Below are 19,486 nucleotides of genomic sequence, written 5' to 3'. Positions count from 1 at the left end.
AATAAAACCAAGACATAATAAAACTAGGTAGTCAACTCTCATCCAAGGATCTAGAACTCAAACTAATTATATTATACACTACCTTTCAGATGCAATCTTTTCCTTCACTCTGTCCAATTATCAATGGCATCCAAAAATAGATAAAACATTTATTCCCATAAGACAACCATACCTTTTGGCGATACAAGTAGAGTTTAAAAAAGCAAGCACTACTCTGCTGAAAAATGCAACCTTGGTTAAGATCAATTTCTAAAATGTTTTTAAATCAAACCCACGCATAAAAAGAGTAACATGAGGCATTTATATAATAATTTGGCAGTTATGTATTATGTTAAAAACAACTAAAAGGACTTATCTCCATTGACATCCGGCTCTTGTTATATAATGGTGTGTAGTGTGACACACGTTCAAATACCAGCAAACACAAGGAAGGCAAACAGGGAGGATAGGTCAGGAAAGAGATTGATGATATTGCATGGTATGAGCCATCATTTGAAAATTCTAAGGACACAAACAGAGGTCGGCTCAAAACCAATACAGAACAAAGAAATAGAAAGCCATAAATTCAGAGGCATTAAATTTCCATAGTTCATGAAAGTGAATTTAAAGTGCTTCTGGGTATTATTGTGTATATGATTTTTTAAATCAACATTTCAGATCAGACCATGTGATCCATCATCAGGATGAGGATGTTAAAATGGAATGTGATCAAAATAGTGATGCAAAAAATGATACACGGAGCTATACTCAGAAGCACTTTCAATTCAAATTTATAAAGTATCAAAATCAACACCGTAGATAAATTGACAATGACAAATTCTTGCAAAAGGTCGAAAACCAAAATGCAGCTAAGCATGAAAAAGCTTTTAGTTTTTATAATAAAGTACTAAAATATTTTTGGCAAGCGAGGTTTAAATATTCAAAATTATCTGCAGAATGGTAAAACGGAGAAGAAGATTTGCAAGGGTTGGCATTAGATCTCGTCTTATTAGCATTAGTTATTGCTTTTGTGATGATACACAAGGAAGGCTCGTCTAGATAGGATCTCCTGTCCCTTTGTAGATTAGCATTGAGTAATATTTTGGATTCCTATCTCTTCCTTTAATCACCCAGGGAAAAAAGAAATTCCTCCCCACTTCAATGATTCATTACCCATGACTGCATTTAATCCAAATATTGCAGTGCAACATGGCTAAATGGCAGAGGATGTATTGTATTACAATGTACTCCACCTCAATGATTATATGCCTGTTACCGCACTTAATCCAAACATTGTGGTAAAATGTGGCTAAATAGTAGAGGATGTGATGTATCACGTTGACTATGTGTCACCATGAAGATCCAATTGTTGATCCGTACAATTAAGACATTGGCATACTGAAAACATAAGGTTTGACAACCCTAGGTAGAATAAGATTTGAACGTTGAGGCTAAATTTTTATCCATTGTCCATTTTACCACAGCATATCTTTAAAGAAGGGCCCTTTCCGTTTAATAATGTAGGCAAATATAATAAATTCTGGTAGTCAGGGGTTAACCCAGAAAATAACAAGTTTCAATGTCTACCAATATTGATCTGGATTTGCTTGCAACCTCTGTAGATTTGGAAAGAAGAGATCTATAAGTGGGCCACTACAGTTGCTATAAGCAGCCGGTGGTTGTATGCTACATATGTTCATTTATTTGTTAAAAATGATACCAGAAATACTCTCCAAGGGAAGAACCCCTGTCAGATAGGGAAGATTTGATCATAGCAGCAATTGTAATATGAGAGTCTCCTGTTCAAATGTTGTGTGTGGCATGTGTAGAATCACTTCGTTTAAAAGTTTCCTCGAGAGATATCCCAGCCTAGAGAATCTTACAAAATAAGTCAGAAGATACTGAGTGAAGCAAACAGAAGACAGAGAAGGTATTCACAGAAATTTTAAAATAAGAAGCGCTAACCGAAAAAAAAAAGCAAAATGATTTGGTGATATTGATGCTTCTAGCAGGTAAGTTATTTTAGCAGAAGAGAAAAATTATACTATTCTCACACGTGAAAGAGCAACAAGAAAGCTTTTGAGTCAGACTTAATCCATGAAAAGGCAATAGAGAAGTAAGAATCGCAATGCCTTCAGTCATAAGGATGATTTATCTAGAAATTGCAAACACTGAAAAGGATTCCAAAAGAGACACCAAACCATTATAAAGGCTCATTGAATTTTTCAACAGTTGTAGAGCTTATCCATTAGTGTCTAGGGATGCTGCAAACCTGCAACAAATGTGAGTGTTTCTGAAGTCCATCGTAAGTCTAAAGAGTAAAACATAAATAATATTAAAAGAAATTTGATGAAACAATAATATCATCATTGCATTGCTCAAAAATATGTACTGTATCACATCAGATCATGTTTTAGTTTAATATGTTTATAATAGTATAGACCATATTTACACATACAGCAGAAACTAGATAAATATGCAGTTACGGCTAGAATGTTGGATGAAGCTAACATAAAAAATCAATGTAATACAGAAAATAAAATACCTCGGCTTGAATGCACGTAGGCACCTAACAAAGGTTTTATTTAGAATCCCATAAAAAGGAATATTTCTTTAAAAGCGAAACTGTTATGTGGCAATTGTTTTATGGATAGTATAATTCTTAAAGATTTGTTTGAGGAATTCTGGGGATAATTATATCCTTTCCAGGAAGGTGAGGCTATGCATATATACATAGAAAGGACTGAACGAGGACTCCCACACGCAAATCTTGTTTAAATACAAATATAACCCTTGAGATCTTCTGATGTATCCTTTCTCTGTCTCCTAATTTTTATTTTACCTGCAAAAACACATTTCCAGTTTGTTTTAAACGTCGAAACTATCCGTAACTGCCTTATCATAAATATTGATGGCATTCATGTTTCGTCGCTCAATGACTATTACTCAATGAATCATCACAATAGCATGCTACACTAAATTGAAGATTTTCTATTACTCAATGACTAAATTGTTTTTAAGCTAATGCATTCAAACAAACAGTTCCGATCTTGTGCAAGTAGAGATTTTCTGACAAGCATAAAATTGATAGCAAGAGCTTCTAGAAAAACTGAGTACAATTTGTTCACATCAAAGCTTCGGATAACACTCTGCGATCCATCATCACAGGAAAGAACAAATTTGAATACTGTCAATCTAATGGACAGTGAAAACCTCCTGTACTAATGAGCATAAAATTCGCAGATTTAAAACCAAAATCAGGCAGACGGATTTCAACAACATAAAACTCTATAAATTTCTCACAATCGCGTATTTTAAGAATAGAATTATGGATTCCCTAGTAGAGTCCGGATCGAAATAAGCAGAAATGGCAATTATACATTCAAAAAAAATACCCTTGATGGAATTAGTAACGGAGCTCGTAAATAAAACACACCGTTCATAGTAGGATTTGTGGAGGACTCACCGGCAAAGTGATGCCAAACATGTCAGTGTTATCGTTCACGGCACTAAAGGAGACTTTGTCCGTCAAGTGACAGGGGTCGAGAAAATGATGGTAATCTTGACAAGGGGCAAAGGCTGGCTTGCTGGATGCGAATGGTTTGTGCACTTGCACTTGCACTTGTCCTCCTCTTTCCTTCCCCACAGACGACGATGAGCAAGGTCGAATCAACGCCTCTCCTCCTCCCCCGGACATTCTTCTTATTCCTGTAAATTTTACAGGTAAAAACAATACAGATTTGGCGGTAATTTGTCCGGTGCTAAGGACAAGAGAAAGGTGCGAACAAAAGTTGGGGCAAGGCAAAAGAATGGTGTTGCAGCAGTTCCAGGAAGAAGAAAAAATGGGGATCCGATGAGGGAAAATACATAAAAAGGAGGGAAGGGAGAATTGAGTTCGTGTGGAGGGAAAGCGGAAGGGGTAGGGAAGACAAACAATTTGTGGATTATTACTAGTACTAGTAGCTACTCTTCTTTTTTATTGTATTTTTAATTAACGAGTAGAAGCGGCTAATATGTTCGAATGCGCCATCGCGCCTTTTCTTCTTCTCCCTTGCGTGCGCGCCAACTATGCTTTGCTTTATTTTTCCTCTTCAACCCTTAGTTCCAACATCATCATTTATTCAACTCCACATCTCTCTTTTTAACATGCCAATCCCATGCCCATAATAACAATTTTTTAATGAAAATATTTTTTTTTGTAATTTTAATATCAAACTATAATATAATGGAGTGATGCGATATGATCGTAATTTATTTTTATTTGAATTTTTTTAAAATTTATTATTTTATAAGGTTCAAATATAATATCCAAGGTTGAATGTTTTTTATATTAAAAGCAGCCAAAACTAGGGGGCTGACTCGGATACAGTCAAGACAATAGCAGAGAAATAGCAAATTCACAACCTCCTAAACTTTCCTCTATCAAAAACTTTAAATATACTACGCATATTAACAAAGTATATAAAAATCTTAGTTAAAATATGTCACGCAGGGCAAAAGATAGTTAAGTCCGGGATTAACCAGCAACCATAACTATAAGTCGTAAGTCCATTAGGGTCATTTAGAAAACCACTCCATAGCAAACAAAGTTACTTCTTTTTGTCATGGCTCCTCTTGGGGAGGAGCTTCCTAACCCATTCTTTGGTGAGGAATTTGAAGAGGTCTTTGTAGTCCTCATCCTCCTTTCCTTTTCCTTTGAGGGTGCTTTCCTGCAAGAGACAGAGAGTAGTCGCAGAGTTGTGCATGACATTCAGCGCAAACTTGGAGACATCATGCAGCTTATTCTCAATGGCATCCGTTCTGCTGGCAATTTCCTGTAATTTCTCGATCATGTCGTTCACTTTCTTCTCCAAATTCGTCAATTTGTCTTTTGCTTCCTCCTTGATGTTGCTCGCTTCCTCCACCACCACCATCTTTTCAAACTTGAGAGTAGGGGACGGAGAGTTTTCCCGGGATTTGGGACCACCATATGGGCACATGGAATTTTTAGGGCTCTCAGACACATGGGTGGAGCTCGCAGAATGAGGGGTCGAGGTGGAATGAAACGGGGTCATATTACCAAAGGGGATGGAATTCCTAGAATCATGGGATGAGGAGGAGTCATTTAAGGGTTTCTCTTGGGGTTTAGACGTCAATCCCACAGAGCGACGGGGAGTGTTAGCTTCATTAGTAATCTCCACATCGGAGTCAATTTCTTGAATTCTCACTTTCTTGGGGGGTTTTAAATCCTCTAAGTGGCAAGCACACTTTTTATTTTTCTTACTGGAGGAGCCAGGTTCAAGAAAACAAGGAGGGCTTATGTCAAAGTTGACAGCGGCTATAGCCGGAGAGTGGCTTTCAAGCACATGTTGGACCGAAATTGTGAGGGGAGGACAGAGGGCCAAGTGGAAATTGTAAAAGCGGAGGATAGGGCCTTGGTGGAGAATAATAAAGTCCTTGCCTTTCTTCTTGGCTTAAGAATATCTCTCACATTAGAATCCATAGGATGCAACAGATAAAAAGGGATGGAAATAAGATCATTATTCCTAAGATGGTTAAGAAAAGGGAGGTGATAGTAATAGAAAACCCCATACCGTGCATCCAGAGTGAAATACTTCATGATGATGTAGCAGACCTCATCACAAGGCAACGGAAGCTCTTCACAGTTGAAATCGTCGGCCCGCTTCACAGGATTCTCCCCGTCACAGAAAAACTGGTTTAGGCTGGTGGTGTTCGATATGCGGCTTTGTTTCTTCCATTTTCTACCCTCCATGGACAAGCCCGTCGACTGAGCAATCACATATTCGTTAACTTTGAACGATATTCCACCCATAGTGACCCTTTTGTCCTCCCAGGAAGCCACAAACTGCTTCGACAGTCTCTCGTCATTTCCTTTCATGCTCTCCATGAATTTATCGATGACTCCTTTCCTGCACACAAACCAAACCGTCAATCTAGCTTTAAATTCATCTGTTTTATCAGGTTCAAGCCTCAATCTGTCACCCCCCATGATCGTTTCCTCCAGCTTAGAAGTAGTAATGAAAAATAGGGCAGAGAGAATATAGAGTCGTTCAAGAGCAGAAGCAGAGTCGAGAAGCAAGCTCAACAAATTCTAAAATAAAATCATGCAATAATCACCGCGATTATTGCAAGTCATGTTTAAACAGATTTCCCCATCACAAAATCTATTTCGCTCGTGTGAGTCATTAATCCGCCCAATGAGATATAGTCAAGACCGGCTATTGTCTTCATCACCGCCAATGACATTCGTCTGGATGATTAATAAAAAAATGTCTTTCTCGATATCGATACTTCGCCAATAGGTATCATCATTATTTAAACCCCCTTGAGACTGATGATAAGGCCATATGAAGCTACGTGGCATACCCATCCCATAATGGGCGGGTTCCCATTCCAAATTCAAAATTTGATAATTAATGCTCTTCATCAGATTACAATTAGTAAGACTCATCATTAAGACTTAGTTTTTTTCTTTCTCCAAGAACTCCTTGGTGATCACTGGCAGCATATCAATGTTCCTCCAACACTATAAGCCATCTTGTAGCCTACCAACAACAACCATAGAGTCAGCAGTCACATTCCCTTCTCTAAAAATGTGGCAGATAGTGAAACTGTCAAGGTTAGCCAGAAACATTCTTGCATCCTTCAAAATAGATTCCTTTCCATCCCACTACAGATCTACCACTGACAACTTCCACAATAACTTTTGAACCATCTTCAATTTCTAGTTCTCTAATACCTATAGCAGTGGCTAACTTCAGACCCCATAGGAGGTCCATTCCCTCAACTTGAGTGATAGTATGATTCTTCAGGCTACCCACATAGGCAGCAATAGTAGTCCCCTAATGATCACGAATAACTCCACCTCCCGCTTGCCAAAAATTTTGTGCTGACCCATCAAAATTTAGTTTATGCCAAGAGGGTCTTGGGGCTAACCATTTGGTCCTTTTCTATTGATCTTTGAAGTGTTGTTGAAGATCTTAAACTCTGAGGGGAGATTCCAATGTTCTACAATTCTCTGATCAGTTGGGTTAGGAGGATTGGAGGGGGTTGTCCATAAGCATTTTGAAATAGTTAGTAAAAACATTATCTAGGGAGGTTTCAGCATCTTTGAAGATTCTGTTATTTCTTTCTTTCCAAACACACCAGCAAATATGAGGAGGGATTTGCCTCCATAGTTGAATAACCAGGGGGTGGTGGTTAGGAGGTGACCATCCATTAACAAAATGGTGAACATTATCATGGAAAACCCATTGTATACCACATTTTTCAAGGGTAATGGTCCACATGTGCCTAGCAAAAGTGCAGTGGATAAAAAGATGACAGATAGATTCCTCCTCAAATTTACATAAGACACATATGTTAGGAAGTTGGAATCCCCTCCTCCTCAAATTGTCCTGAGTCAAAAAAAATATTCATGCATAAGGGACCACCAAAAGAAATTAATTTTAAGAATAAGTTGCGGGTTCCATATCTTTTTCCAGCATTCAACATCATCAATGGGTCTCAAGAGCTGTCTGTAAGCAGACTTGACCGAGAACTCCTCTGACTAGGTCCCTTTCCAAATGAATTTGTCCTCATGGGGAGATAGAGGTATCTTGCATGCAAGCATGAGATCCTAGAGTTCAAGGGTAGTAGGCAACATGTTAGGTCAATCAATAAAGACCAAGGATATATTCTTCCACCTTCCTCTTCCCAACACAATGTAGTCAGCAATATAACCACCAAAGTGAACCTTTAGGGAGTTCATTAGTTGGCAGAATTGAGTTTCAGCCAGAGGTTTATCATCCAACCAAGAGTCCTCCCAGAACCCAATCTTTCTTCCATTTCCAATTTGCTACTTCAGTCCCTCTCTGATAACAGGTATAAGCTTCAAGATGTTGTTCCATAATTTTGACCCAGGAGGTAAGTCACCGGAGCTCAAATTAAAGCAAAATTGTTCCCTTTCCAAATACTTATCCCTGATAATGTTACACCAATCCGCCTCACCTTTAGCAAGGATCCAACCCACTTTGGTAATTAAGGCCTTGTTCAAGGCATTTATCTTTCTGATACCAAGACCATCCATGGTCTTGGGTAAGCAAACAATATCCCAGTTAACCAAAGAGAGGCGTTTCTTTTCCTCCATGCCCGTCCAAAGGAAAGTTCTTTGGATCTTCTCAAGCTTGTCCCCCATAGCACCAGATATTTTGAACAGGGATGCCTTAGAGGGAGGCATCAAGGAGTTGAAGCTTCCCTGCACTACTAAGGAATTTGCCCTTCCATCCAGCAAGTTTCTTTTGTATTCTTTCAAGGATAGTATTCTAGAATGCAGGGGTAACCTCTTTGACAGTGAGGGGGAGACCCAGGTAAGTCCTAGGAAAAATAGAGTACTTACACCCAAGTATATCAAGGAATTTAGGCTAAAGGTCCAAAGGGGTGTTGAAAAAGAAGAGATTACTTTTATTGTAGTTGATACATTGCCCTAAAGCAGAGGCATAGTCAACAAGAAAATTCTTCCAGTATTTAGCCTCAATCATAGAGGATTTACCAAAAAGAAAGGTATCATCCACAAATTGTTGAATCATAGAGGGGGGAATAGTAGAAGTTGCTTTGAAACCCTACAATCTTCCATTGACCATCAAATCCATAACATTTCTACCCAAAACTCCAGCAATCATAATAAAAATATAAGGGAACAAGGGATCTCCTTGTCATATACATTTTCTAGCTTTAAAGTGGCCCATAGGAATCCCATTGATCAAGACCGAAAACTGAACCATATAAACACATTCCCGTATCATATCAACAATTTTTTGATTAAAGCCCAATTTTGAGAGGGTTTTGAATAGGAAGCACCAATTGACTATATCATAAGCTTTTGAGATGTCGAGTTTAAAGGTCATACCTAGAGTTCTGCTTCTGTGCATGGAATGAATATTTTCATGAGTGGCAATGGCCGCATCCAAAATTTGATGACCTGGGACAAAGCCTTTTTGGGAGGGTTTGATAAACTTAGATAGTAGCAGCTTAATTCTATTCACCAAGACCTTGGAGATGATCTTGTAAATAGAATTGCAGAAGCTTATAGGACAAAAATTCCTCATACAATTAGGGTCCGAAGACTTGGGAATGAGAACAATGTCGGTGTTGTTCATCTTTTTCAGTAATTTACCAGTCCTAAAGAAGTCCTTCACTGCTTTAGTGACATCACAACTGACAATATCCCATAATTCCTGGAAGTAAGTCAAGGGGAAGCCATCTGGTCTCGGGGTCTTGTAAGCACCCATCTCAAAGACAACCAAACAGACCTCCTCCAAGGAAATGGGAGAAAGAAGTTGACAGTTATCCTCCTCCTCAATGGTATTAGGAAGTTTACTTAGGAGCCTGTCCTGTAGGGCCTCATTTCCTCTTCCGGACTCAGTATACATACGGATGAAGAAGTCGGTAGAAGTTTGACCAATTTGGGCTTCATCGGTGATCTCTTGACCAATGTCATCTTTTAGGCATTTGATCAAGTTTCTCTTTTTGTGAATGCTAGCTGAGCAGTGAAAGAAAGTTGAGTTTCTATCACCCTCCTTCAGCCACTGAATTCTTGATCTTTGCTTCAAATAGATTTCCTCCTTAGAAAGAATTTCCTTCCAATTTTTTCTACATTCTTCCTCATTAAGGAGAGAGTGAAGGGGGTCACCAGAGGCCATGATGCTTTGGAACTATTCCAATCTAGAGCACAAATCCTTCTTCTTTTTGAATATGTCACGAAAGGTCGCTTTATTCTGTCATTTCACTTCCCTTCAGATGAGGTTCAGTTTCTCAGCTATTCTGAACATCGTAGTCTCTTGGACCGGGGTGGTTCACCAACCCCTGACCAGATCTTTGAAATCCGGGTAGGATTCCCACATGATCTCATATCGGAAAGGGGGAGGACTCAAGGGGGGTCTATCATCCTAGTGGAGGAGGAGAGGGCTATGATTAGAAGCGGTCCTTGGGAGGGTCCTTAGATAGGAGTTGTGACCAATATCCCATTTAGCAGAAACTAGAAATCTATCCAATTTTACTTGAATTAGATGGTTCCCTTTCCTATTATTCGACCAGGTGAAGGGGAAACCTTAAAGATCGAGATCAAAGAGGCTAGTAGCATATATAAGATTAGCAAGATCTCCCATGCTATCAAAAATATCTACAAGTCCCCCACATTTCTCAGAGGGGTAGAGAGGGGTGTTGAAATCACCAGCCAGCATGTAATGAGAATTCTGATCCTCAAGGATGTACTTAGCAATTTCCTCCGACACCAGACTGTTGGATTGTTGGCATTGACAAAACCGGCATATGCGCTAAGATTTTTCATTGATGTCTAACACTAACCGGTGAAGACACTAATCAGTGTAGTGGTATCGGTAGAGTGATGTTTTCTCAGTAAGAAAAGGTGATGACTTACAAACACATGGAAACAATATTTGTAACAAATGACCAAAAGTTCAATTCGCTCAAGGAAAGATAGACTAAGCCAACCGGTTTGTCATTAAGGAAGATCGGTCACTCTGATTATGATGAAATCACAAAAGGTGACTCAGGCAAGAAAACTTGAAGTTGTATGCAAACCGGAACCTCATTGGCAAACAGGGGAAGAGACTTGATGCTAGCACGAAAAATCGGCAATCAAAGGATGGACCAGTAATATAGAAGTGCAGTGGCATACCGGTACACTGATAATATAAAAGTGCAGTGGCATACCAGTACACTGGTATGACAAAAGGAAGACATGTGATCACCATAAATCTCAAAGTGGTGATCAGTTATTCAGTTGCGGTGTCAAAAGATGAGTTGGTGAGCTTGTATCTACGCCAAATCACATGTTGGTGAGGTCAACTTCACTTACCGTGCAATCAAGCATGATGACCTGCAGATTTTCTAGTTTGCACTTAATTGACTGAACACGACCCAGAAGTTACTATCTTTGGGAGATGCAATGGCAGAATTTGTTGAACACTTGGCGAAATTATTGTAAGGTGCGCAAAGAAAGAGTGGGAAATTTTGAATTTGAAATCTTCCAAAATCCATGATTTCTTTGATTGAGGGAACGCCTGAAAGTGTCGGTAGAAAATGTATAAAGTGTTTTTGAGTTCATTCAGAAAGATTTGATCGTGAAATTTGCAATAAGAAGATCTTGTTGAAGGCGATCCAAAGTGAAGAGCACAGAGAGAGGTAGTGCTAAAAGGATTTAGCAAAGTAGAGGGTGTTTGAGGTAGACCGACAAAGTGCAGAGCCGAGAGACAGAGAATCGACAAAGTGCAAAGCTGAAGGTCAGAGGATCGGCAGAGTGCAAATTCGAAGGTCAAAGGATTGGCAGAGTGCAGAGTCGAGGGACAAAGGACCGGCTGAGTGAAGAGCAGAAGGTGGAAGAAGAAAACCAGTGTTGTGCAGAGCAGACACAACCGGTGCGAATAGTGTGTGATTCATATTGAGATATGATCAAGCTATCACTAGCTAATTCAACAAATCATCCAATTGTTGCTTTCTGACCATTGCAACTTAAATCCCTTAACCAGGTGGACTTTGATAGGTCCTTTTTGTAAAATCCCTTAACCGGGTGACATATTAATTGATGTTCTTAATTCCTTTAATCAGGCTACCTTTAACATGGTAAAGGCACTAACCGACCTTGAACAAAATCCCTTAAGCGGGTGGCACCTAACAATGTCTTTGTAATCTCCTAATAGGGATGGCTCCTCATAGGGCGTACTCTAGAAGAGTACAAATTTTGCGAGTTTCTACTCACACCGTGGTTTTCTCCCATTTGGGTTTCCACGAGATAAATCTTGGTGGCATTGTCAAGCTCTCATGCTTGCATATTTTACTTCAGTGATTTAGTATATTGATGAATATTAGATAAGTGCATATTAGAGTTAAAAGTTTTAATTGTGAAAATTTGATCAAGTGTTAATTCACCCCTCCCCTCTCAGCACCGGTTCAGACGAACAATTGGTATCAGAGCATCAGGTCCTTTGAATCAAAAGAAGCTTCATCAGCTTAAAGAAAGATCCAAGATGATGCGAAAGGAGAGTCCTAAGTTCTCTAAGGATAATTACACCTTATGGTGTGGAAGAATGAAACTCTATCTAAGATCTCTAGGAGAACACTACTGGAATCATGTGATCACAAAGTACAATGAACCTTCAGGGACTCTTACTCCAAATCAGATCAAGGAAATGCCAGATAATACTGCTGCTATGGATCTAATTGTTAGCACTCTTTCTGATAATGAATTTGTTGAGGTTCAAGATTTGAAAACAACTTTTTAAATGTGGAATAAGCTGAAGACAGTCTATTGGGGAGATCCTCGTGTTCAAAAGACCAAAGTAGACAACCTGAGAGGAAAATATGATGAGATGAGGATGCAGGAATGAGAAAACATAGAGTAGTATAGCAAGAGAATAAATGATGTAGTAAACTCCATTAAAAGTGTTGGAGGAAAGCTTGAGGAGGATGATGTGGTTAGCAAAGTCTTGAGAACCTTGCTACCACAATATACCATAAGGGTCTTTGCTATCCAGGAACTCAAATCCTTGGGAACAGTTAATGTATCTATTGACTCACTGATCGGTAAGTTGACAGCTTTTGAATTGAGCAATTCCGACAAGAGCGTAGCAAAGATTGATGTTGCTTTCTAAGCCTCCATGATGCATGCACCAACAAGGAGAAAGAAAGAAAGTATAAATAGTTCTACTACCAGAACAGGTCATTCCCATGATAGTGACAATCTGTTATCTGAGGAACAAGAGCAAGATGAAATTGAAGCTCTATTGGCGAGAAGATTGTCAAGAAGAAAAGGAAAGTATAAAGGTAAATTACCTTTAAATTGCTTCTCCTGTAATAAGATAGGTCATATTGCTTCAAGATGTTCTAGCAATGATAGAGATAGGAAGGATAATTTCAGAAGATACAGGGACAAGAACAAGAAGGAGTGTTATATTGCAGAAGAAGGAGTCATTGATGAAGAATTAGAAGGATCTGATGGAGATGGAATTGCATTTGTGGTAGTCAAGGAGGATAGCACAAAGGAAGGAGATATGGCATTGATTTCTAGCACAACCCGGTGTGGAGAATGGGTGCTTGACAGTGGTTGCACTAACCACATGACCAGTGACAGAAACAAATTCCTCAGCATGGAGGATTGCAATGGAGGAACTGTGAGATTCGAAAATGATGCTCCTTGTGCAGTAAAAGGTAAGGGGTTTATAGCCCTGAATGATAAGACAAATTATGATGATGTATATTGGGTAGAAGAGTTAAAATATAGCTTGTTAATTATTGCACAACTTAACAATAAGGGTTACCGGTTAGAATTCAGTGAAGGAATATGCAAAATAAATGACAAATCAGGAAGTCTGATTGCTACTGGTAAATAGTCAAGATGCAATTTGTTTCACCTAGACACCACCATAGGTAGTTGTCTAATGGCTAAGGTGGAAGACAGTTGGTTGTGGTACAAAAGATTGTGTCATGTTAACTTTGATAGCATAGCAAAAGTCAGTAAGGCAAAATCTGTTAGAGGTATGTCTAACATAGTGAAACCTGAAAATGTTATGTGCAAAGAGTGTCAACTAGGAAAGTTGGCCAGGTCTAGTTTCAGCAGTAAAACCTTTTCATCTGAAAATGTGTTGGACTTAGTTCATACAGACCTGTGCGGTCCCATGAGAACCAAGAGTTTCTATGGAGACCAGTATTTTATGTTGTTTGTGGATGACTTCTCAAGAATGATGTGGGTTGTATTCTTGAAGGAAAAATTTGAAGCCTTTCATATGTTTAAAGTTTTCAAGGCTCGAGTAGAGAGAGGAACCGGTAAGAATCTAAAGTGTTTGAGATTAGATAGAGGAGGATATTTCACCTCTCAGGAGTTCATGAATTATTGTGAGGAACGGGGGATTATGAGACAAATGTCTGCACCCAGAACACCTCAGCAGAATGGGGTTGTTGAAAGAAGAAACAAAACTCTTATTGATTGTGCAAGGACTCTGATGATATAGAAAGACATTCCACATATTTTATGGAGAGAAGAAATAAGCATTGTTGTATACACCTTAAACCAAATACAGGTAAAGAAAGGGACAAATAAAACTCCCTATGAATTATGATGTGGATACTCACCTGATGTTTGTTATTTCAAAGTATTTGGAAGCAGGTGCTATATCAAGAGGGATGAGTACACTATAAAATTTGATCCCAAGAGTGATGAAGGAACCTTCTTATGTTACTCCACAAAGAGTAAGGCATACCAGTGCTTGAACAAAAGGACCGGTAAGATTGTAGAAAGTGCAAATGTTGGAGTAGATGAGTACTCTGAGAAGAATGAACAACACAGTAAGAGTGAACCGGAGGACTACAAAGGGTTCAAGTACAATATACCGGTAGAACCTACTAAAGAATATCCTGTTGAAGTGGCAAATGAAGAAGCCTGTGAAGTAGAACCTGCACAACTGATTGAAGAAGCTCTAAGAAGTGAACCGATACTGGCTAAGTATGTTAGAAACAATCATTCTGCAGAAAATATCATCAGTGACAAAGATGCAAGGGTTCTAACCAGAAGAAGAGCAAGAGAGAATGATTTTATGCGATATTTGATACCAAAACAACAAAGGAGGCTCTAAAAGATGATGACTAAGTCAAAGCCATGAAAGAAGAACTGGAGAAAAGTGGGAAAAATAATACATGGACTCTAGTGCCTAGACCGGAAAACAAAAATGTGATAGGCACTAAGTGGGTGTTCAGAAATAAAATGGGTGAAATCGGTAAAGTGATGAGAAACAAAGCAAGATTAGTCTACAAGGGCTATGCTCAAGAAGAAGGTTTGGACTATGGAGGAACCTTCGCACCGGTGGCCAGGCTAGAAGGGGACAAAATTTTGTTGGCCTATGCTGCTTATAAATTTTTTAAAGTTTATCAAATGGATGTCAAATCGGCATTCTTAAATGGGGTGTTAGAGGAAGAAGTGTACATAGAGCAACCAGAAGGGTTTGCGTCTGAAGATGGAAGAAATATGGTACGCAGGTTGCAAAAGGCTCTATATGGGCTAAAACAAGCACCAAGAGCTTGGTATGAGAGGTTGCACTCATATCTGCTAAGCATAGGGTTCAAAAGAACCAGTGATAATAGTAACCTATATTTGAAGAGTGGAGCTAAAGGAAAACATCTATTTGTTGAGATCTTTGTAGATGACATCATCTTTGGGGGAGATGATGAGATGAGCATAAGCTTTTTAGAACAAATGAAGCAAGAATTTGAGATGTCCATGATTGGCGAGATAAAGTTTTTTATTGGCCTGCAAGTCTCACAACTGAAGAATGGCATCTTCATCAATCAGACTAAATACACAAGTGAAATTCTAAAAACTTTTGGAATGGAAGATTGTAAACCTATTGGAACTCCAATGGTTACAGGTTGCAAGCTCTATAAATATGATGAGGCTGAAGAAGTGAATGAGACACTTTACCGGTTCATGATCGGTAAATTACAATATGCAGTACATAGTAGACCGGACATAGCACAAGTTGTTGGCTTGGTTGCCATATTTTCTGCAAACCCAAAAGAGACTCACATGGTAGAAGTCAAAAGAATATTTAGATACCTCAAGGGGACTAATGAATATGGTCTCTGGTATCCACATAAGGGAGACTTCAGCTTAAGTGTCTTCACTGATTTAGATTGGGCAAGGAACATTGATGACAAAAAGAGCACTAGTGGAGGTGCATTCTTTCTTGGAGATAGGATTGTATCTTGGACAAGCAAGAAACAAAACTGCATATCTCAATCCACAGCCGAGGCTGAGTATGTAGCTATTGCAATCAACTACACAGATAGTTTGGATCAAGGAATTATTGGAAGGTATCCAAGAAAAAGTAATTGGACCAGTAGTAATTCGTTGTGACAACACCAGTGCCATTGACATATCTAAGAATCTGGTGATGCATTACAAAATGAAGCATATAGTCATCAAATATCACTATCTAAGGGAACAAGTTCAAGAAAAGGAAGTGATGTTGGAATATATACCAACAAGGTGGTTGATATCTTCACCAAGCCACTACAAAAAGACACCTTTGACTATCTCAGAGGTAAGTTGGGGGTTATGCCCCTACATGCAGTAAAGTAAGCAAAAAGGTCTCTACATCAATGTGGTATGATTTCAAGTTTTTCTTCTAAGACTAGATTGATAAGTGTGGACTACTCCAGTTAGGGAGAGAAGTCTTGTAAGTATACTGAAATGAATCTTTGGCATTGTTGTCAAAGGGGGAGATATGATTATAGTGTTTGAGCATTGGTAAGTAGTGACTGAGTTGAAGTTGTTGTATCAGAGTATTACCAGTGACAGGGGGAGATATTCATTACTCAGGGTAGAAGTAATGATTGAACCGGTACAGAGATGAAGGAAGAGGAAGAACATGCAACTGATTAGACAGATTCTGAAGTGTTTGTCATCAATGCCAAAGGGAGATATTGTTGGATTGTTGGCATTGATAAAACTGGTCAATCCAGAGAACCAATATATGCGCTAAGATTTGTCATTGATGTCTAGCACTAACCGGTGTAGTGGTATCGGTAGAGTGATGTTTTTTGATTAAGCAAAGGTGATGACTTACAAACACATGGAAACAACATTTGTAACAAATGACCAAGAGTTCGATCAGCTCAAGGAAAGATAGACTAAGCCAACTGGTCTGTCATTAAGGAAGATCAGTCACTCTGATTATGATGAAGTCACAAAAGGTGACTCTAAGAAAACTTGAAGTTGTATGCAAACCAAAACCTCATTGGAAAACAAGGGAAGAGACTTGATGCTAGCACAACAAACCGACAATCAAAGGATGAACTGGTAATGTAGAAGTGCAGTGGCATACCGATACACCGGTATGACAGAAGGAAGACAGGTGATCACCATAAATCTCGGAGCGGTGATCGGTTATTCATTTGCAGTGGCAAAAGATGAGTTGGTGAGCTTGTGTCTAGGCCAAAAGGTCAACTTCAATTATCATGCAGTCAAGCATGATTACCTGTGGATTTTCTGGTTAGCACTTAATTGACTGAACACAACCCAAAAGTTACTATCTTTGGGAGATGTGGTGGCAAAATTTGTTGAACACTTGGCGGAACTGTTGTAAGGCACACAAAGAAAGAGTGGGAAATTTGAATTTGAAATCTTTTGAAATCCATGATTGCTTTGATTGAGGGAACGCCTGAAAATGTCAATAGAAAATGTATAAAGTGTTTTTGAGTTCATTCAGAAATATTTGATCGTGAAATTTGCAATGAGAAGATCTCGTTGAAGGCGATCCAAAGTGAAGAGAAGAGAGAGAGGTAGTGCTAAAAGGATTTAGTAGAGTAGAGGGTGTTTGAGGTAGACCGACAGAGTGCAGAGCCAAGAGACAGAGAACCGACAGAGTGCAGAGTTGAATGTCAGAGGATCTGCAGACTGCAGAGCCGAAGGTCACAAGATCGACATAGTGTAGAGCCGAGGGACATAGGACCGACTGAGTGAAGAGCCGAAGGTGGAAGAATAAAATCGGTGTTGTGCAGAGCAGACACAACCGATGTGAATAGAGTGTGATTCATACTGAGATCTGATCAAGCTATTAGTAGCTAATTCAACAGATCATCCAATTGTTGTTTTCTAACTATAGCAACTTAAATCCCTTGACTAGGTGGACTTTAACGGGTCCCTTTTGTAAAATCCCTTAACCGGGTGACATATTAATTGATGCTCTTAAGTCCTTTAATTAGGCTACCTTTAACAGGGTAAAGGCACTAACCGACCTTAAACAAAATTCCTTAACCAGGTGGCACCTAACAGTGTCTTTGTAATCTCCTAACAAGGATGGCTCCTCACAGGGCGTACTCCAGAAGAGTACAAATTTTGTAAGTTTCTGCTCACACCGTGGTTTTCTCCTATTTGGGTTTCCACAAGATAAATCTTGGTGTCACTGTCAACTTCTCATGCTTGCATATTTTACTTCAATGATTTAGTATATTGATGAATATTAGATAAGTGCATATTAGAGTTAAAAGTTTTAATTGTAAAAAATTGATCAAGTGTTGATTCACCCCTCCCCTCTTAGCACCGGTTGGGACTAACACAAACGCCTTTCCACTTTGGAATTGGGGGCATATATATTGAATAGGTGCCAACAGAGATCACCACATTGAAAAGTAACCACCAAGAAGTTCTGTGAGCTTACATAAACCTTTCCTTGGAGCTTGCAGGGGTTCCAAAGGGTAGCAATTCCACCAGACGCCCCCAACGCCTCAACATACAAAAAAGAAGCCCCCGGCCAAAGTTTGCCAGTGGTGGTTGCAAAAGTTTGGTAGGACATTTTAACTTCATGTAGTAGACAAATATCTAAATTCATATCTAAGGTATATTGTTTTATAGCAAATTGCTTTTGGGGGCTATTGAGTCCCCTTATGTTCCAGAAGAGGAACTTCATTTCTTAGTTATCTTGATTCCATCAAGTTTTTTCTTATTGTCTTATATTCATCTTAGCCTTCTTAATAAATATGTTTTCTTAATATTTAATTTAAAAGTTACAAAACATAATTTGATAAAATTTAGGTTTAACATTGTCCTTTAGCTAACTTGTGTCAAGTTGTCCAAACTCAATTTTGATCATGTCCCTTTTCCTACCCTGGATGTGATTACTATCAAGATGTTCTCCTTTAGACGAGTTCATTGGTGCAATTTTGTCCACTATGATCAATTTTTGAATTTCACATGGATTGAGTCATCCCATTTTTAGAAATAATTATTGGTAGTCATCTTAAGCATGAAACTTCCAAATTAAATGATTAGGATTGCCTATTTAAGGATAACTATATAAACATTTTAACAACCATAAAAAAGAATCCATCTCCTAGCAATTAATAAGAGAACTAAGTGAAGTTAGGGAGCATATTTAGCTAAGGAATATTCTTACACTCTATGTGGTCCATTTAGAACCCTTCTATATTATCATTACTTATTATGAATAATAATTACAAAGGAGCTTAACTAAGGCTTGTAATGGTGTAAATATGGAATTAGGGTTTCAACAAATAAAACCACTAACTAACCAAATTAACCATAGATTGAAAGAAGGGGGTATATTCAATAGATCTAGCCACAATTTGATTAGAAAACAACCTGAGAATACTAATCAGATTTACCAATTTTGTGGTGTGGGAGTCTACTTCTTTCTTAGTTGAATTTGGAATGTAATTACAAAATTAGGGTAAAATGAGGGATACTTGAGATAATTTGACAAAAACAGTAAGCTACAAATGTTCCATAGAGCCACCAACTGAGATATGGGAAAAATAAAAGGTTTGGAACCTATTTCCAGAAGTTCAACCTAATTTTTCAGGACTAGGTAGCACATATCCGCCCTAGTCCTCTGAATTTTCGGTTGTCAAAAGTTGAACCTATTTGTCATTGTCTACATTATAAGAATTCTTGAGTACAACTCTTGCACCTACTTTTAGCACACATGAAGAAAGGCAA

The 19,486-nt window shown here is 38.6% G+C and overlaps 1 protein-coding gene across 1 annotated transcript in view; it reads right to left on the bottom strand.

Moving 5' to 3' along the window:
• The window catches only part of LOC131029685 (transcription factor E2FA), a 70,350-nt gene extending 66,399 nt beyond the window's left edge, over positions 1 to 3,951 (bottom strand). Inside the window, exon 1 of the mRNA XM_057960274.2 lies at positions 3,446 to 3,951. Coding sequence (XP_057816257.1) covers positions 3,446 to 3,676 — 231 coding nt within the window. The 5' untranslated portion in view covers positions 3,677 to 3,951. The remainder of the gene's footprint in view (positions 1 to 3,445) is intronic.
• Between the last annotated feature and the right edge of the window lie 15,535 nt (positions 3,952 to 19,486).

This window comes from Cryptomeria japonica, chromosome 9 (genome assembly GCF_030272615.1).
Source record: "Cryptomeria japonica chromosome 9, Sugi_1.0, whole genome shotgun sequence".
Taxonomy (NCBI): domain Eukaryota; kingdom Viridiplantae; phylum Streptophyta; class Pinopsida; order Cupressales; family Cupressaceae; genus Cryptomeria; species Cryptomeria japonica.
This window is presented reverse-complemented; position numbering and strand designations above follow the sequence as displayed.